Source organism: Ceratotherium simum, chromosome 20, assembly GCF_057802395.1.
Source record: "Ceratotherium simum simum isolate JZ-2026a chromosome 20, ASM5780239v1, whole genome shotgun sequence".
NCBI lineage: Eukaryota > Metazoa > Chordata > Mammalia > Perissodactyla > Rhinocerotidae > Ceratotherium > Ceratotherium simum.
This window is the reverse complement of record NC_141919.1, coordinates 16005872-16024469: the sequence shown is the minus strand read 5'-3', so window position 1 is coordinate 16024469 and position 18598 is coordinate 16005872. Positions and strand designations below refer to the sequence as shown.

Sequence of the window (18598 nt, the reverse complement as noted above, 5' to 3'; positions counted from 1 at the left end):
AGCTCCTACACACCCACAGAACTTCAGTTTAAATTATCACCTTATCTATGAAGTCTTTCCCAACTATCCCAGGCAAGGCTTGAACTCACTTCTCGATGCTTTTAGTACTTCATTCATACCTCTGCTACAGTTTATATACCAAGTTCTTTACTTTGCTCCTTTCATCTAATACAGGAGTCAGCAACCACGATTCACAGGCCAGTCATCTGTTTTTACAAAAAAGGTTTTACTGGAACACAGCCATGCCCATTCATTTATGTATTGACTATGGCTGCATTCCCATGACAACAGAGCTGAGCAGTCCCCAGAGACCACACTGCCTGCAAAGCCTAAAATATTTACTAGCTGGCCCTTTAAGAAAAAGCTTGCCAACCCCTGATCTGAGTATCTTGAACCTCCTTCCCTATCAGCCACAGAGCGTCCTTAACCTCTTTTATGACTGAATAAATATTCCATTGCACGACTGTACGATAATGTATCAAAATGCTCTAATGAAGGACATTTAGATTGTTTCCAGTCTTTTGTTATTATAATGTTAAAACTAATATCCTTAGAATAAATAATTTTCCACATGCAGGAGTATATCTGTAGAAAGCTTCCTGAAAATTGAATTGCAAGTCAAAAGATATGCATTTAAATTTTGTTAAATATTACGAAGTCACCCTCCATAAGATTTTACTAATTTATTCTTTCTCCAGCAACATATACAAATTTCCTCACACCTTCAGTAATAGTTATATAACTTTTAAATCTTTGCAAAGTAATAGGTGAAAAATGGCATCTTAGTGTGGTTTTCACATTTACATTTTCTCATGAGATTGGGCATCTGTTCTACTAGGTTATTAGTCTTGAATTGTTTTTCCACTGAGTTATTACTCAAGATTTGTATGCACTTGAAATCTGAAATTATAGGAGCCTGAGATCTTGATTTGAAAGAAATCTGAAATATATATCTTTGGTCTAAGAGGGCTTTCAAGATGAGGGAGAAATCTATTTTCAGTCTCTAAACTACTCTTGCATTATTTGGCAGTCTACATTTTCTCCATTTTCTCTTTTAAAACGGTTTCTTTTAAAAGCTAAAAGAATCCTTTCATAAATTATAATTTATATTCTTTATTTTAATCTAAATGGAAAAATATTTCTTTAAAACCCAGCATATTTTTTCCTAATGCCCAACTATAGAAAAGAAAAAATACATTCAATTAGTCAATAGTCTACCAGTATCTTCTCAGAGTGTTAGACATATACTGAAATGCCAAGACATGATGGATTTTTACCCCATAAACAAAATATCACTTCAAATTCTTCTAAAACAGAATAGTTAATAAAATTAAGATCTAAAAAAAATACATCCAGCAGTTTTCAGGATTCATAAGAGAATATGATTCTACATGGTTGTGATTTCTCATTTCAGATAGGACTCAAATGTAAGAATCTCTTTCCTTAGCAACTATAAACTTGATTGCACTAAATTCTTAAATTTAAGTGATTAGACAGTCACTTGAAAAATTAAAACTCTCAGGCTGGCCCAGTGGCTTAGCGGTTAAGTGCGCGCTCCGCTACTGGCGGCCCAGGTTCGGATACCGGGCGCGCACCGATGCACCGCTTCTCCGGCCATCCTGAGGCCACGTCCCACATACAGCAACTAGAAGGATGCGCAACTATGACATACAACTATCTACTGGGGCTTTGGGGAAAAAAAAGGAGGACGATTGGCAATAGATGTTAGCTCAGAGCCGGTCTTCCTCAGCAAAAAGAGGAGGATGGGCATGGATGTTAGCTCAGGGCTGATCTTCCTCACAAAAAAAAAAAAAAAAAAAATTTAAACTCTCAATACAATACTATTCAGACCATCAACTGAAGTTATTGTACTTATGTTCATATTTGAGAAAAAGGTTTAAATCCTGAGCTCATACTTAAAATTAAGAAAAATTATATTGCTAATGGCAATGAGCAACTGCTTACTAGAGCAAAGTCCAAATCTATTTAAAACCCAAACCAGAGGCTAATAACTACTGAAGAGTTTGGCATTCAGCACAATTGAAACAGCATTTCCTTAATTAACAAATAGACCCCAATGCAGATGTCAATCTGTGGCTTCAAAGCTGCTTGTGCTCAGAAACTCCAGCATTTAAAAAATCCTGAACAGGGACAAATTGGATAAATTGATAAGACAAATGTACTTTCACAGTATAGTTAATTCTATACATATTTAAGTATATTCTCTTTTATAGACAGCTCAGTTAGCAAAAAGAGCTTTATTAAAATTTCAGAAAGAAAAGAACACAATCAAAAGGCTAGCCGACATAAATTTGAGTCAAATCCAGTCTGAGTATAAAGACATCAAATTCCCATGTGCTTGCTGTGCACAAACAAAGGATCCTGGAAATTTATCTGAGACCCAAACTTGACCAGTATTTATCTAGAATCAACTTGGATTTTGAAGGGCTATAATTAATGTCCCTTTTCCAGGACTTGGGTCTTACTTTTTATGGCAAAGGTATGACTTTAATATGGATACGGATTTTATTGTGTTTGATTAGCTTTAAAGGTTTTTTGATAGCTTATCTTATTTACTATAAGGAAACTAATCTAAATTAAACAAGCACAACAAATGACATAGGAAGAAATAAGTAATTTTCCCATTGAGTCCAAGAACGGCAAAAAAGAGTTTGATAGATATTTTGGCATGCTTCATTTAAAGTTTATATATCCTGTCCACTTTTATAATATTGATTACTTTAAGGGAAGGGAAATGGGTGGCTGGGCAACAGTTATGGGAAGGAGACTTTATATCCTTTGAAAACTTTTAAATTTTGAACCCTGTGAAATGTTTTACCTATTTAAAAAAATTTTTTTAATTATTCTTTAAAAAAAAATAAGCTATTAAAACCATTAAGAATTAATTCATCCTTTTCTCACCAGTCCACAGTCTGTCAACAGTAAAAATAACAGCAGATAAATAACAGAAAACTAATACTCTGTGCTAGCTCACTAAGTACCTTTAACAATGACATGCACACCCTTCCAGTATGGCTGACGTTGTTATGCTGACTGGATACCATGGTAATATATGAGTATGAATAAAATCATGTTTAAAGTGCTAGAAATGATACTGACATAAGTGTCTGACATTCAGTCTTTCAAATATACCCAAACTTGGGTACATTCCAACTGTAAAGAGTCTTACCTCACAACTTACTTGTCAGAAACAAAGACATTTTGAATTTTGAGAAATACCTGGGCTTAATGTTTATAGAAGCAACTAAACTATTATCTATTATTTTATAGAGCAGAACACTAAATATACACACTGAGAGAGAGTACCAACTAGAAACTTTAAGAATATCCTTTTTGAAGCAACAATGTTTATAAAAGTTCATAAAACTTAAAACAGTTATTTGTAAAAACTATAAATAATCAGAAAATGTAAGAGATTAGATCGTAATTTTAACAGTTGTAGAATATTTAATGTAGATAAAAATTAACAAACTGCAGCATTTATTGAAGTAAACAAAGGTAGCCTTTAAGAACTATGTAATTTTTAGTTATTTATTCCAACTCAAGCCACAAGTCTTCAAAACAAGTCTTATTGAGGAAGACTTCATATCTTATAAAGAAAAATTAAAAGCATATCTCAAGGTTGCCACCTCAATATTCCATGAGCAAAGAGGCAAAGATCCCTCCCAACAAAGAAAAGTCCTGCATCAGATGATTTCACAAGTGAATTCTACTAAATATTTAATGAAGAATGAACACCAATTCTTCTCACTCTTCCAAAAAATTGAAGAGGGAATACTTCTTACCTCATTCTAGGAGCCCAGCAAAGTCAGATAAAGACATCACAAGAAAAGAAATTCACAAGAATTTTCACAAAAGAAAAAGAAATCAGTATCCCTTATAAATATAGATGTAAAAATCCTCAACAAAATAGTAACAAATTGAACCCAACAGTATATTAAAAGGATTATTCACCATGATCAAGTGGGATTTATGTCAGGAATGCAAGTGTGGTTCAACATAAAAAAAAAATCAATCAACATATATCACATTAATAGAACAAAGGAAAAAAACCACGATCATCTCATTTGACACAGAAAAAGCATTTGACAAAATGCAACACACTTTTATGATAAAAACCCTCAGGACACTAGGAAAAGAAAGAAAATTCTCAACGTGACAAAGGATATTTATGAAAACCCCCCAGCTAACATCATACTCAATGGTGAAAGACTGAAAGCTTTCACTCTAAGACGGGGAGCATGATAAGGATGCCCCCTTCACCACTGCTATTCAATATCGTACTGGAAGTTCTAGCCAGAGCTATTCAAATGGGAAAGGAAGAGGTAAAAACTATCTCTATTTGCAAATGACATGATTCTATACGTAGAAATTCCCAAAGAAACCACAAGACATCTACTAGAGCCAATAAACAAATTAAGCAAAGATGCAGGGGACAAGATCAACACAGAAAAATCTATACATCAGCAACGAACAATCCAAGAAGGAAATTAAGAGAAGCTACTGCATTTGCAATACCATCTAAAATAATTAAATATTTAGGAATAACTCTAACCAAGGCAGTAAAAGATATGTACACTGAAAACTACAAAAGACTGCTGAAAGAAATAAAGAAGATCTAAATAAATGGAAGGCCATCTTGTGTTCATGGATAGGGAGATTTAACATTGTTAAGATGTCAATATCATCCAAACCAATCTACATATTAAACACAATCCCTAACAAAATTCCAACGGTCTTTTTCACAGAAATGGAAAAGCTGATTCTGAAATTCATACGAAATTGCCAGGGGCCACAAATAGAAAAATAATCTTGAAAAAGAATAAATTGAAGGACTCACACTTCCTGACTTCAAAACTTACAAAGCTACAGAAATTAAAATAGTATGGTACTGTTATAAGGGCAGACATATAGACCAATGAAATAGAATAGAGAGCCCAGGAATAAATCCTCACACATACGGTCAACTGATTTTCAAAAACAGTGCCAAGACAATTCAATGGGTAAAGGACAGCCTTTTTAACAAATGGTGCTGGGGAAACTGGTTATCTACATGTAAAAGAATGAAGTTAGACCCCCTACGTTATACTATATATAAAAATTAACTCAAAATAGATCAAAGACCTAAACTTAAGAAGTAAAACCATAAAACTCTTAGGAAAAAATATTGGGGAAAACCTTCATGACATTGGATGTAGTAATGATTTCATGGATATGACATGAAAAGCACAGGCAACAAAGAAAAAACAGATAAATTAGACTTTATCAAAATTATAAAATTTTGTACCTCAAAGGACATTACCAAGAAAGTGAAAAGAAAACCTACAGAATGGGAGAAAATACTGCAAATCATATATCTGACAAAGGATTAATACATGTAAAAAAAGAGTCAAAGATCACACAATCTCATCTCTGACAAATCATCTTCAATCCAGACATAATTAAGAATATAAACAGCATGAAGAAAAGAGACAATGCTATATAAACAATTAGGAACCCCAGGCATACTGTGTCCTCACTAACAAAACTTGAATACAAAATTCAAGTCTATGGACGCTTTTAAAAATGTAAATTAAAAGCTTGTCAAATGAGCATTATATATGTCAAGCATTTCCAGTAGTTGAAGTATTTGAAATTTGCCTAGCTTTGAAGCCTATGAAAAAATCCTTTCTAGAAAAACACGTCACTAAAACACTTCTCTCTAAATTATATCAGTAGGGCACAAGAAAAAAAAGGCAGTGAATTATTACCTATTCTACTTCTGAATCTTGTACACCAGATGTTTGGACATGCAGAAATAAGCAGTGGTCTTTTTTTTTCAAGAGCGATAACATGGCTGGAATAATAAATTCAACTGTGCTTCCAATGTTACTCACTTACCGAGCTATTTCTGGGTCTCACACCCAGAACACTATAAATCTGATTGAAGAAATATTCACAGAATCGAAAATCAGTAAAGTGTCATAACTGTGATCAACAATGGAATAAAAATAATGAAAGCTTTTAAGTGATACAGGAATCACAAGTATATAATGAATCTATTATTCCTTCAACTGGGTGTTCAGAAGGTAATTATAGCACAGCGTGTCAAAAAATTACTGGCCATAAGTAGAAATACAATGGGTGATTTTCATGATACTTACTCAGCTGAAGACAATGTAGCCCGGCAGACAGACATATAGGTATTCAAAGAAGGTGGATTAGCGGCCATTATATGTTAAAGCCTGACTAAACAACAAAAGAGCCTCAATCCTATCCTTCGCAGCAGACGACAATACCAATATATCAATGGTTTCCTGTGGACACAGTAGTTCATTTACTGCTGAAGAAGTAACTACATTTTCATGCTTTGAGAGTCTGAGCATTTCTTAATATTGCAAAGATCTTCCTATTAATCTACTGGAGGAAAGATGCTAAAATCAATGTGCAGCAAGTAAAAGGTGAGATGCAGATGAAAACTTAGAAACTATTTCATTTTCTAGAAAGCAACAATATTGCTACATTGCCACATTTCTAGATGCAAGGGTTACATACAAATTTTTCTTAAGTGATTGTTTGAAGGAGCTAATACATATAAGAATATTAGAAATTAAAAACACCTGAGAGATTCACTCCCCCCCCCCACACACACACACACTAGCGGCCTGCCAGAAGAAGGGGAATGCCTTTTTTCTGGTTGTCAATATTATTTACTTTAGTTTCTACTGTTCTTTTACATACAACGTCTGGCATTCAATCAAAAAATTATGAGACATCCAAAGAAGCAAGAATATGCAACCCACTGTGATGAGAGGAAGCCATCAACAGAGCTGACCCACAAATGGCACATATGTTGGAATTATTAGACAGGGATTTTAAAATAGCCATAAAAACTGTTAAAGTATCAAGTGGAAAAGGTAGATCACATGTACAAACGAGAAATTTCAGCCAGATTTCTCAGAGAGAACATATACATACATACACACACACAGAGAAATATATGTATACATGGAAGTGCTAGAAACTTTTTTAGAAATATGGTTTCAGAGATAAGGAAGTCTTTCAATGGGCTTATCAACAGACTGGCATAATAAAGAATCAGTAAAGTTCAAGTCGAGTCAATAGAAATTATCCAAACTAAAGTATAAAAAGAGTTAGGGGGGAGGAGTAATATAAAAAAAGAACCATCTGAAACCTGAGAGATAACGCCAAACAGTTTAGTATATATTAACCGGAGTCCCAGAAAAGAAAGAAAAAGAGAAAGGCCAGGAGAAATATGTGAAGAGATAAGAACAAAGAATTTCTGATTTGGTGATATATATCTACCCAAACCCCAAAAAGCAAAGCAATCTCCAAGTAGGATAAACACAAAGAAAACCAAACCTAGGCACCTCATAGTCAAACTGCTGACAAAGGTGGGGAGTGGGGTGAAGAGAATGGGGAATCACCGCTTAATGGGTACGGGTTTATTCTGTGCTGAGGAAAATCCTCTAGAACTATACAGAGGTGATAGATGCACAATATCGTGAAATGTACTTAATGCCACTGAACTGTTTACTTTAAAATGGTTACTTTTGTTATGTGCATTTCACCTCAATTTCTAAAAATGAGGGGAAAAAAAGATATGAATATATAATTCTCAAAACAAAAAAATATATAAAATGGCCCTTAAACATAGGAAGAGTTACAATCACCCATAAGAGAAATGCAAATTAAAATTATGCCAAGATACAATTTGTTACCCATTAGATTGGAAAAGTTCAAAAGCTTGATAACACAATATGCTCGGCAAGGCTGTGAGTAAACAGGCACTTCCACACATTGCTGACAGGAAGGCAAAACAGTACAATCCTTACAGGGTATGTGGCAACAAGTGTGGCAGACAGACTCTAAAGTGGCCCCCATCTCCTGGTGTTCACGCCTTTTTATAACCCCCTCCCTTTGCGTGTGTGCAGGACCTATGACCTGCTTCTAACTAACAGATGTCACGCCTGTGATTATATTATAAAAGACTCCATTTACAGCCTGTTTGCTCTAGAGATTTTCCTCGCTGGCTTGATGAAGTAAGTGGCCATTTGTGAAAGCCCATAAGAAGACAAGGAACTGCGAGAGGCCTCTAGGAGCTGAGGGAGGCTTCCAGCCCACAGTTAACAAAAAGGCAGGGCCTACAATCACAGTGATACGAATTCTGCCAACATGAGCGAGCCCGGAAGCAGAAATTTCCACAGTGAAGCCTCTAGATGAGAACACAGCCAGCAGACATCTTCACTGCTGCCTTGCAAGACCCTACAGAGAACTCAGTTAAGCCACGCCCAGCCTTCTGACACACAGAAACTGTGAAATAATAAATGTCCATTGTTTTAAGCAGTTAAATTTGTAGCAATCTGTTGCACAGCAATAGATAACTAATACACTAACAAAGCTACAAACACATTTACCTTTCAGATGCAGCAATCCCACATCTAAGAATTTATACTGACGATACACCTCCAACAACACAAAAATACATATCACAAGGTTATTAACTGTAGCATTATTTATAATCACAAGATACTGCCAATTACTTAAATAACCTAATATAGGAGATTGGTTGAAGTACTCTGAAGCTATAAAGGAAAAAAAAAAGACCGATGAAGATCTCCATGAACTGATATGTAGCTACTTCTAGGATATATCATTAAGTGAAAAAAGCAAAGTACAAAATAAAATATACAGCATGCCACATTTCATGTATGAAAAAAGGGGTACTTAAAAAGAAAGAACATATTATCTGCTTACTTTCATACAAAACAAAAACAAGAAAGATAAACGAAAAATCAATGATACTACTACCTACCTAGAGTGTGGGATTGGGGGTGGGAGGTGAGATAGAGTACAGAAGGAATAGGGGAGGGAATGAGACTTTTTCTGAATATCATTTTTTTTTGGTCTAGTTTTGTCTAGTTGATGGTCCACGAATCAAAAAACAAAAACAAATCAATAAGGATGGGGCGGGCCCCGGGGGACACACAACTCTAAAACTGAAAGCAAAGAGAAACACATAAACCTAAATGTACTGAATTTCAAATAAAAAACACAACCACACTGAGGGTAAAGGGGTTGAAGGGGACTGATCTGAGTAAATTATGAAGAATATTTTTATTAAATACTCTTGGTTTAGGGGGAAAAATAATTGCTAGCAAATCCTGAACTCCTTCCAGTAATTCTGTTTTTCATAGTGGTATGGAGGTAGCAATTCTGAAACAATTTTGTTTGTATTATAGGATTGAATGAACGAGTAAATGTACTGATGTTGTCAGAAGCCAGGGTTCTCACTGTGGAAAAAGGCAGACAGACGTAGAGAATGGGGGAAGACAAGGAGAAACTCAATGGGTTTGGATTGGAATTGGAGGTATCAGTACGAACTCACGATTTCTAATGTGTGTGTGTGCTGTCCACTGAAAGGTCCAGAAGCAATAATTTCTTAGTAACAACTAACGTGCCTAGGGCCAGATCCTTGTTTCTACATACGATTCTGCATTAAAAGGAACCAGGAAAAGGTCCTTGGAAAAATACCCAATTACAGAACTGCTGTAGGGAAGATACAGGATGGGACAGAAATATCTTATCATGCCAGAAAGTAAGAAAAGTGCTCAAAAAAATGATTGGGGCATGCCATGCCAAAAGGACATAGGAGCCAACTAAAGGGACTCCTCCAGCCAAATCTGAGGCAATTCGGACAATAAAACAAAAAACAACAGTAATGGATTATAACCTCTTGAATAAAATAGGAATGATGAGTTCTCCCTGATAATAGATATCCAGATACAATAGAATGCTGACTGATAATTGTAGAGTTAGAAAATCACCATTCCATAACCATCCTAACACAGGTTATTTCCTGCAAGAATCATCAATGGATGATAATTCCAGCAGGGGGAAAGTTTGAGGAGTAGGATATTAATTGCATGGTCTCAAAGCATCTCCCCAGAAATTGCTTATTAGTTGCAAGAAGAGAAACAGTTACTAAACAGCGGGAAAACCAAATAACATCTTGATGGGTGGTCAAAATTAAAATCATCAGTGATGGGCTGACAAACACTGTATGTCTCTGAATGTGATATCCTGAAAAGGACACAACATGAACTATGTATTATTTTGAAACGGGACATATAATCTAGATCTAATCATGAAGAAACACCAGACAGCGTCAAACTGAGGAATATTCTATAAAATAACTTCCCTGTATTCTTCAAAAATGCCAATGTCTTGAAAGTCAAAAAAAGGCCAAAGAACTGTTCCGGATTAAAGACTAAGACATTACAATTAAAGGTAATACAATATCCTGGATGAATTCTAGACTGGACAGAAAAATAAGTGTTATAAAGGACATTATCAGGATAATTTATGAAACTTGAAAACAGACTGTAGACTAGAAAACAGTATTCAAGGTTAAATTTCCTCAATCTGGTAACTGCACTGTGTTTATGTAAGAGGATATCATTGCTCTTAAGAAATAAACTCTGAAGTATTAAGCAGTAAAAAAAATGATATACACAAACTGATCTCTCAAATGGTTTAAATGATAATTGTGCATATTTGTGGTTCTAGACACACACATAAAGTAGGGGAAGGAGGGAGAGAAGTAGGAAAAGGAAATAATAAAGCATATGTAAAATGCTAAGAATTGGTGAATTTAGGTTAAGAGTATATAGGAGCCCCCTGAACAATTCATACAACTTATTTGTAATTTTGAAGTTATTTCAAAATAAAAAGTTTTTAAGAAAGAGAGAACAGACATACACACATATGTATTGAAATTTCTAGAAGGATATACCCAAACTTAAAGATGTCAATCAATGAAGAGAGGCAGGAGATGAGGAAAAGGACCCTCTCTACAAAGATCCTTTAAATGACAGACTGAATTCCATCCAGTGGTTCTCTTTAATGTAAAGCCTCTAAGTCAGGGATTCCTAACCTGGGATCCATGGACCCACAGACAGAATTCACTGGATCTATGAAGGGGATGGGAAAAAAGTTACATTTTAATTTCATGAACCTTTGATACTTTTTCTTCAACTATGAATGCAGACAGCAAACAATAGTAGTATTAGTAGTACCTGGGACTTTATCACCAATAGAAATCACATATATTTTCACCTCACATCAGTTGTTGAGATTCTCAAAATATTACTGTTCAGTATTTTCAAAATATAGTAACACCTGCTGCTAGATTTTATTTAATCTGATACATGATAAAAAGCAGGTTGTATCACAAGTTTGCTTTTTAAGTATTTTGATAACTGCATTTCAAAATAGTTTCTTTGTAATCCTATATATTTTATTTTATTCATTTATAAATGTTATTCCAAAAAGCAGACCATGGGCTTCAGACTACTCAAGGTTTTCACGGCATAAAAAAGTTAAGAATCTCTGCTCTAAGCTACAGATCCCTCTTTTACTTACAAGTATGTCATAATGAGGAAAATTAAAACAGTTCGCAGCTTTTTGCTCTACTATAAAGAAAATTATAAAAAGGTAGACATGATTGATAATGAACATTCAATCTAACCTCATTATTTAATTTCTAGATAGAGTAATTTCCCATAAGGGCTAGAGCAAAAATTATTGAAAACATTAACTGCAACCTCACACAAAGCATCCAAAAACAAAATATAACATCACATCCCCACACGTGAACAAACACAGGCACACAGCAGCAACAGAAATGAATCAAGACTGTGAAATGCCTTGTAGAGAAACTCAATGCTTACATATCTTAAAGAAAGTGGTTAAAAATACGGCACTATTTACCATCTCTCTTTTGGAAAATTTTTTAAAATTTCTTTAATGATTGGCTGGTAGCAGGCATCCCTTTCTGCTTTCCCAGTTTCACTCCAGTCTCTCACAAACTGTTTCAATGTGGATTTTAACTTATCCATGTCAAATGTAGATGCTGGCATAATCTTTGCATTCCCCTGTTTAAAAAACAGAAATTTATTAGCTTCTGAGAAAGTAATCAATCTTAAATATGGTTAAATAGACATGGGGCTATACAGACAGTTTAGTGGATAAATCACTAGACTTTTACCCCAACCGGGGTTCAAGTGCAGCTTGAGATCCTAAATGAAAAGTTTGGTGGTCTCACTTCTACCCTCAATAGATTATGGTCCATTAATCATGAAACCACCATATAATTAAGCAGTCTTTACTCAGGAGAAGACCAGAACTGAGCTCTATGGAGACTGAACATTCTGACAGAGAAAAAAGTCCCTCCTGATCAGTGATGGGGCAGCACGGAGAGGCTCACACTAGAGTGGCCCAATCGTATCCATCCCGTGCATACAAAAAGAGGACTTCCGTTTCTACTACTGCCAGTCCCTTGAGATCTGTTAAGTGAAAATAATTTTTTACAGATGAATATCAATAGATACAAGATACTGAAAATAATGAGGTTAGCAAGGGAAATTAATTTTACATAGCTAATAAAGTTGTTTATAAAAATTTAAGTCACTAACTCTAGATGTCGGAACAGTAGGAACACTACATGAAAAGCATATCAAAATGCCAACAATTATCTCAGTATTTTTAGGAAAGAAAAAAAACCAGTGACAAAATCCAGTTTCTGGAATGCTGTTCTATTAAGCCTACTCAAATGACTGAACATATAAGTGAAAGCATTCTCTGAGTAGAGCAAATGACCTGTGCAAAACTATAAAAATGAAATCCAGAAAGATAAAGACCTCAAAACATAGAGGTTAAACCCTAAAGTAAAAACAAGTAGGGCCGGCCCTGTGGCTTGGTGGTTAAGTGCGCGCGCTGCAATGCTGGTGGCCCGGGTTCGGATCCCGGGTGCACATCGAGGCACCACTTCTCCGTCCATCCTGAGGCCGAGTCCCACATACAGCAACTAGAAGGATGTGCAGCTATGACATACAACTATCTACTGGGGCTTTGGGGGGAAAAAATAAAATAAATAAAATCTTTAAAAAAAAAAAAAAACAAAAAACAAGTAGAACAAACTTTCACATACATCTTCTCCATATTCTTTATTTTCAAACATATGTATGCAATCATTCACAATGGTCAGTAGTATTTCTTGATTATGATCAATGCATTTCCGGATCTTGTCCAAGTGAAGAAGAAACTGAGGAAGTAGTTTCTGCTGATTAGCTGGAAGTGATCGAAATTGTCTTTCTGTCCGGTTCACTCGCTCATGCATACTGGTGCTAAAACATAAAAGGTGTTTTTTAAATTGGCAAAAGAATTCTCACCAGACGACAATCTTATTTTAAGGTTGTCTTTTTGTACGATTATTCCCTTATAATGTTGGATACTGTCCTGTCATTTACAATCTTTTGGTTTCTTAAAGGACATCAACTTAGAAAGTTGTTTATGTTTTCACCTTATGACAAATTCTCTAAGCAACCAAACAAAAGACAAATACTTTATAAGTAGTAAAAGTAAACATCTGCACCAATTAGAAGAAGGAAAAAAGGAAACATAAACAGCATTAACAGAAACATAAAGAGGATTAACGTACAATAAGTTTATTTTTATGATTTCAATTTCCAAACTTAAAATTTTCAGCAAAACCAGCTGAATTCTTTAGATTTCTCCATCAAATAGCAGAATGCTGTTCTGAAGTTACTTTAGAATATACACAAAATGTGTCTTGAAATTAAGTAAGAGCCAACCAAGATGAATTTTTTAAAATACCATTAAAGATCTTATGTACTACAAAAGTAGTAAACAAATAAAAAATTGAAATTCTATAGTGTTTTATACAACCACCTTCACATTTTGCATCCAAAAGCTTCCAGATAACTCTAAAAGTCATTTTGGGGACTACCTATTTACAAAATCTGAAAACATCATTTTTAAAAGTTAAACATTACACTCAGTGAAACACCATTTTACATCAATCAAATGGGCAAAATTTAAAAGCCTGTCTATATGAAATGTTGGTAAAAATGTAGAGTAATTAGAATATTTATATACTGATTGATGGTGAGTGCATACATTAGTAAATCAGCATTTTGGTAAATAATTTAGCATTACCTAGTAAAGCTTAATATGCACAATCCCTACGACCTAGCAATTATACTCCTGGACACATAGTCAAGCAACTCTTGCAAATGGGCACCAGGAAACGTGAACAATCTTCATCACAGCACTGTTAGAAATAAACAAAAAATCTGGAAACAACCCAAAGGTCCATCAGCAGTAGACTGAATGACAAAAGTACAGTACAGCCATACGATGGAATGCAGTTAAATTAATAAATTACAACTACACATAATAACATGGATAAAACCCAGGAACATAAATATTTGTTGAAAAAGCAAGCTGCAGGGGCCGGCCCCATGGCTTAGTGGTTAAGTGCGCACGCTCCGTTACTGGCAGCCCAGGTTCGGATCCCAGGCGCGCACCAACGCACCGCTTCTCCGGCCATGCTGAAGGCTGCGTCCCACATACAGCAACTAGAAGGATGTACAACTATGACATACAACTATCTACTGGGGCTTTGGGGAAAAAAAAAAAGGAAGAGGATTGGCAATAGATGTTAGCTCAGAGCCGGTCTTCCTCAGCAAAAAGAGGAGGATTAGCATGGATGTTAGCTCAGGGCTGATCTTCCTCACAAAAAAAAAAAAAATGAAAAGAAAAAGCAAGTTGCAGAAAAATACGTAATGCACAATTCCACCTTATGTAAAAATAATATATTGTAGGGACTGAACATATGTAAAAACTACAAGGAAAGCAAGGAAATGAAAATTCAGGAAAGTGATATTCTTTGAGGGGAAAGGGATAGGATAATGTTCTTTTTTTAAACTGGGTGCTAGGTTCATGGGTGTTCACTGTATCATTCTTTACATTTTACATACACAAACAAATAAATGTATATGTCTTCTAAATGTTCTTTGGCACTTACTCAATATTAAACGAAAATGAAAAATACTCCTCTTCATTTGGTTGCCTGAATCTCTATTCATCCAAATAATTCTCTCATTTTTACCTTCTTATGCCAAATCACTGTCTAATTTCTGAACAATAATATTTAAAGAAGTTCTGAAGAAGCTCTTGACAAAACTTAAGCAAAAATCTGGCCATGTTTTTCAAAGCTTACGTGCGATGATCCTCTGGGGGGACTGGGGTAATGCGAAAAGATCAAATTGGCAGAGGCTGCATTGATTTTTGCTTTTTTCACCCTGGAGATACTGTAATAGTGAGCTCTGGAGTCAAACAGATCTGGATTGAAATCCAGGTTACGCCACCTATTTGCTCCATGACCCTTGGCAAGTTACTTCCTTTCTCTGTGCCCCAACCATCTCATACAAAAACTAGGTAATACATAACAACAACGATGATGATGATGATTACAGAAGTGATCATTTGTTGAGATTTAATAAATACCAGGCACTAAACCAAGTCACTTAACATGGATTACTCTGAAAAATCTCCATAAAACCCAATGAGGTAGGTATCATTATACTCCTCTGCCTACCCAATGGAGTTTCACTGAAAAATGTAACAAAATGCACACAAAACACTGATCCCCGTGCCTGAAAACACAGCAAGCACTCAAAGATAGCAGGTATATCTAATTTATACAATTAATATGTTTACAATGAGAATATGAAAAATGCAGAAAAGTAAAAGTACTCAGGGGAAAAGAGCTACTAAAAATCTCTCTTCTAGAGGCAACCACTTCTAACTTTGGCATATTTCTCTTTGTTTTGTTCTTGTTGTTTAAGACAAAGTCACCTAGCGCCTTTCTAGTCAAAACGTGGTTCACATAACAGCAGATGACTTGCAAGTGCTTAGGAAGGGAGAATCCCAGGCCCTACCCAAGACCTACTGAAATGTCATCTGTCTTGGTTTTACCAAGATCTCCAAACGATTCACATGCACATTCAAGTTTTAGAAGCACTTGTAATTCTTCATCCTTATTAGAAGAATTTCCCCAGGTCAGAAAAAAGTTCTCAAATGACTATAATGACTCTTCATCATCCATCTTATGGAACCAAAATTTACTTAGCTATTTCCCAAACTAGACTGGGCATCTAGATACTTTCACTTGTCTATATGATGAACTTTTTGTGTTCAAAATCTGTCTAAATTTTAGCGAAAAAAATTTACCACGAATTACCAAAAGAATTACCAGGTCAGAAAGGATAAGTATTTTTAAGGCTCTTGATACAAACCGATTTTCAGAAAGATTGTATCAATTTACATTCCTAGCAGTAGAGAATGACACTAAAGGAACTATTTAAAGCCGCCATAATATGTTAGGCAAACAGAAGAGTTCCAACAGTTTATAATTCACTGTCAAAAGGTCAAATAGTCTCATAGTACTTCATTTCTAGTATTCCTGGGCACTGGATGCCCCACAACCTCCCTCTCACCACACCTCAAAACTCAACACATTCAGCTGCACTTACCACACATCCCACCAAAAAAACTTGCATTTCTTCCTGTATGGCTGATATTGATGAATGATACACTATATATCCATTCAAGTCAGAAACTAACAAGTCATCCCAAAATGCCTCTTCTCATGGCCCACACAATCAATAAGCCTGAGATCCTTTTGATTTTACTTCATAAAACTAGCTGCAAATTATTCCTCCTCTTTACCCCAGGCCCTCATTATGTCTCCCAAAGATTACTGAGAGGCCTGCTACCTAGGAATGCTGTCCCAACCTAACTCCCCCTGCCACTCCAATCAGATGAATTCTTCTAAAACACAAGTCTCATCTTTGTGACTAACTCCATATTTCAGAATATGTAAAAAGCAACTGATAAATGTTGCTAGGCTCCCGAAGTGCCACTTTTGGTTCTCCACGGAGACTACTTATTTCCATGACGGCAGGGGAGTTGAGATACGTTATGGATTGGTCAGAAGAGCCCCCCACATACTTGCTGTCAATTCCTGATACACAAGTGATGGCACTACAAAAAGCAAGATAAGATGCAGCATATCCTTTAACCCTTGGTTACTTAATGGTGTGCAAAGCTGTCCACAACATATGTCCACAGGGACTCTTTTGAAATAAGTGAGGTCTTATCAAAGTTGAGAAAAGAGTCCAATCTTTACTATACTATTACAATTGGGGCTAACTTCATTATTCTAGAAATGCTTATGCTATCAATGTGCTTTAAGACAGGGGTGAGCAAACTACGGCCCATTGGCTACTCAGTCCGTTTTGTAGAAAGTTTTACTAGAACACAGCCATGCCCATTTGTTCACACATTGCCTATGGTTGCTTCCACACAAGGGCAGAGTTGAATAGTTGTAACAGAGACCACCTAGCCCCCAGAGCTTAAAATAGTTATTGCCTGGCCCTTTAAAGAAAGTTTGCCAACCCCGCTTTAAAGGAATGTTTTACAACCTTCAGACTCTCCTTGGTTCAGAAGTCAGCCAGCATCAAGTGGCCACATCCTCTGCTGGCTAAGAGGAGAATACAGTAGAGTCAGCAGTCATATTTCCTCAAGGGTTGGCAGTGACCCCAACTCTGACTTAGTCACCTTTCATCAGGGTCAATCCAATGCTGGGTCTGAGCCAGGGTCCAAGGTCAAAGACCCATTCCTCTGCACCTGTTGAACTACTCTAGAATTGCAAACAGAAAAGCATATCTTTTCAGAAGGAACGTCTGTCCAATCCCATTTTAAATATCTATTACATACCCAAGGTTAAAATTTTCTTACTATTATCACTACTTACTAACACTAGTAATTTACTTACTAATAAGGGTAAAATTTTAGTGAACAATCTTGAATTTCAGGCCAGAATCTACCACAATTTGGTTGTGTAACCCTGAGCAAGTTGCTCACCTCTTTATATGCCTATCCCCTCACCTGTAAAAATAGACTCTACATCTCAATTTTAAACATCTCATCTAACCACTATTTCTAAAAGTAGGATGTTTCTGACAAGACCTTTGATTTTTCAACTGTAGTATTTTCTATGTGACTAGGTATCTTCACTCAACAAGAGGGGTATTTTAAGGCAAACGTTTTTTGCTATTCAGTACAAGGCTATAATCATTTTTACCTTAGTCAGAATACATCATCTAAGCAAAATCTGTAGGAAGTACAAAATTGGAAGCCATTGGAAAGAGAAAACATCAATCAAAGGACATTTCTTGCTCTATGACCTTTAATCTTAATCTCCTATAATCTTAATCTTAAAAGACATTTAGCAGTAAAACCAAACTCTCTAAAGTTTGGAAGTACCTGCTGAAAGTCTAGAATAGGACTGTCCATCAGAACTTACTGCAAGACGGAAAGGTTTACACCTGCACTGTCCAATCCAGCAGACACTAGCCACATGTGGCCAGTGAGCACTTGAAATGTGGTTAGTGAGACTGAGGAAATGAATTGTAAATTTTATTAAATTTTAATTAATTTAAGCTTAAATTTAGCCAGATGTTATTAGTGGCTACAGTATGAGATAGTGCAGATCTAGAAGACCACAAAATGTTGGAATGTAACAATCCCAGTGTGTTTTCTGCTACACAATGCTTTCCACACTCTCAGTCCTTTAACTGATATTTTAAAAGCATATTTTTCATTGCATACTATTTTCAGTTTAGGGATTTGAAGTGTTTCATCAAGA

At 35.6% G+C, this 18598-nt stretch overlaps 1 protein-coding gene across 2 annotated transcripts in view; it reads right to left on the bottom strand.

Moving 5' to 3' along the window:
• Nucleotides 1-18598, bottom strand: part of CARNMT1 (carnosine N-methyltransferase 1) — a 49110-nt gene that overhangs the window by 28156 nt on the left and 2356 nt on the right. For both annotated transcript variants that reach the window (XM_087444475.1, XM_004439634.3), the window contains exons 2-3: nt 13013-13208; nt 11794-11957 (exon numbers count right to left, since the gene is read on the bottom strand). In XM_087444475.1, the coding sequence (XP_087300601.1) occupies nt 11794-11957; nt 13013-13208 (360 nt within the window). The remainder of the gene's footprint in view (nt 1-11793; nt 11958-13012; nt 13209-18598) is intronic.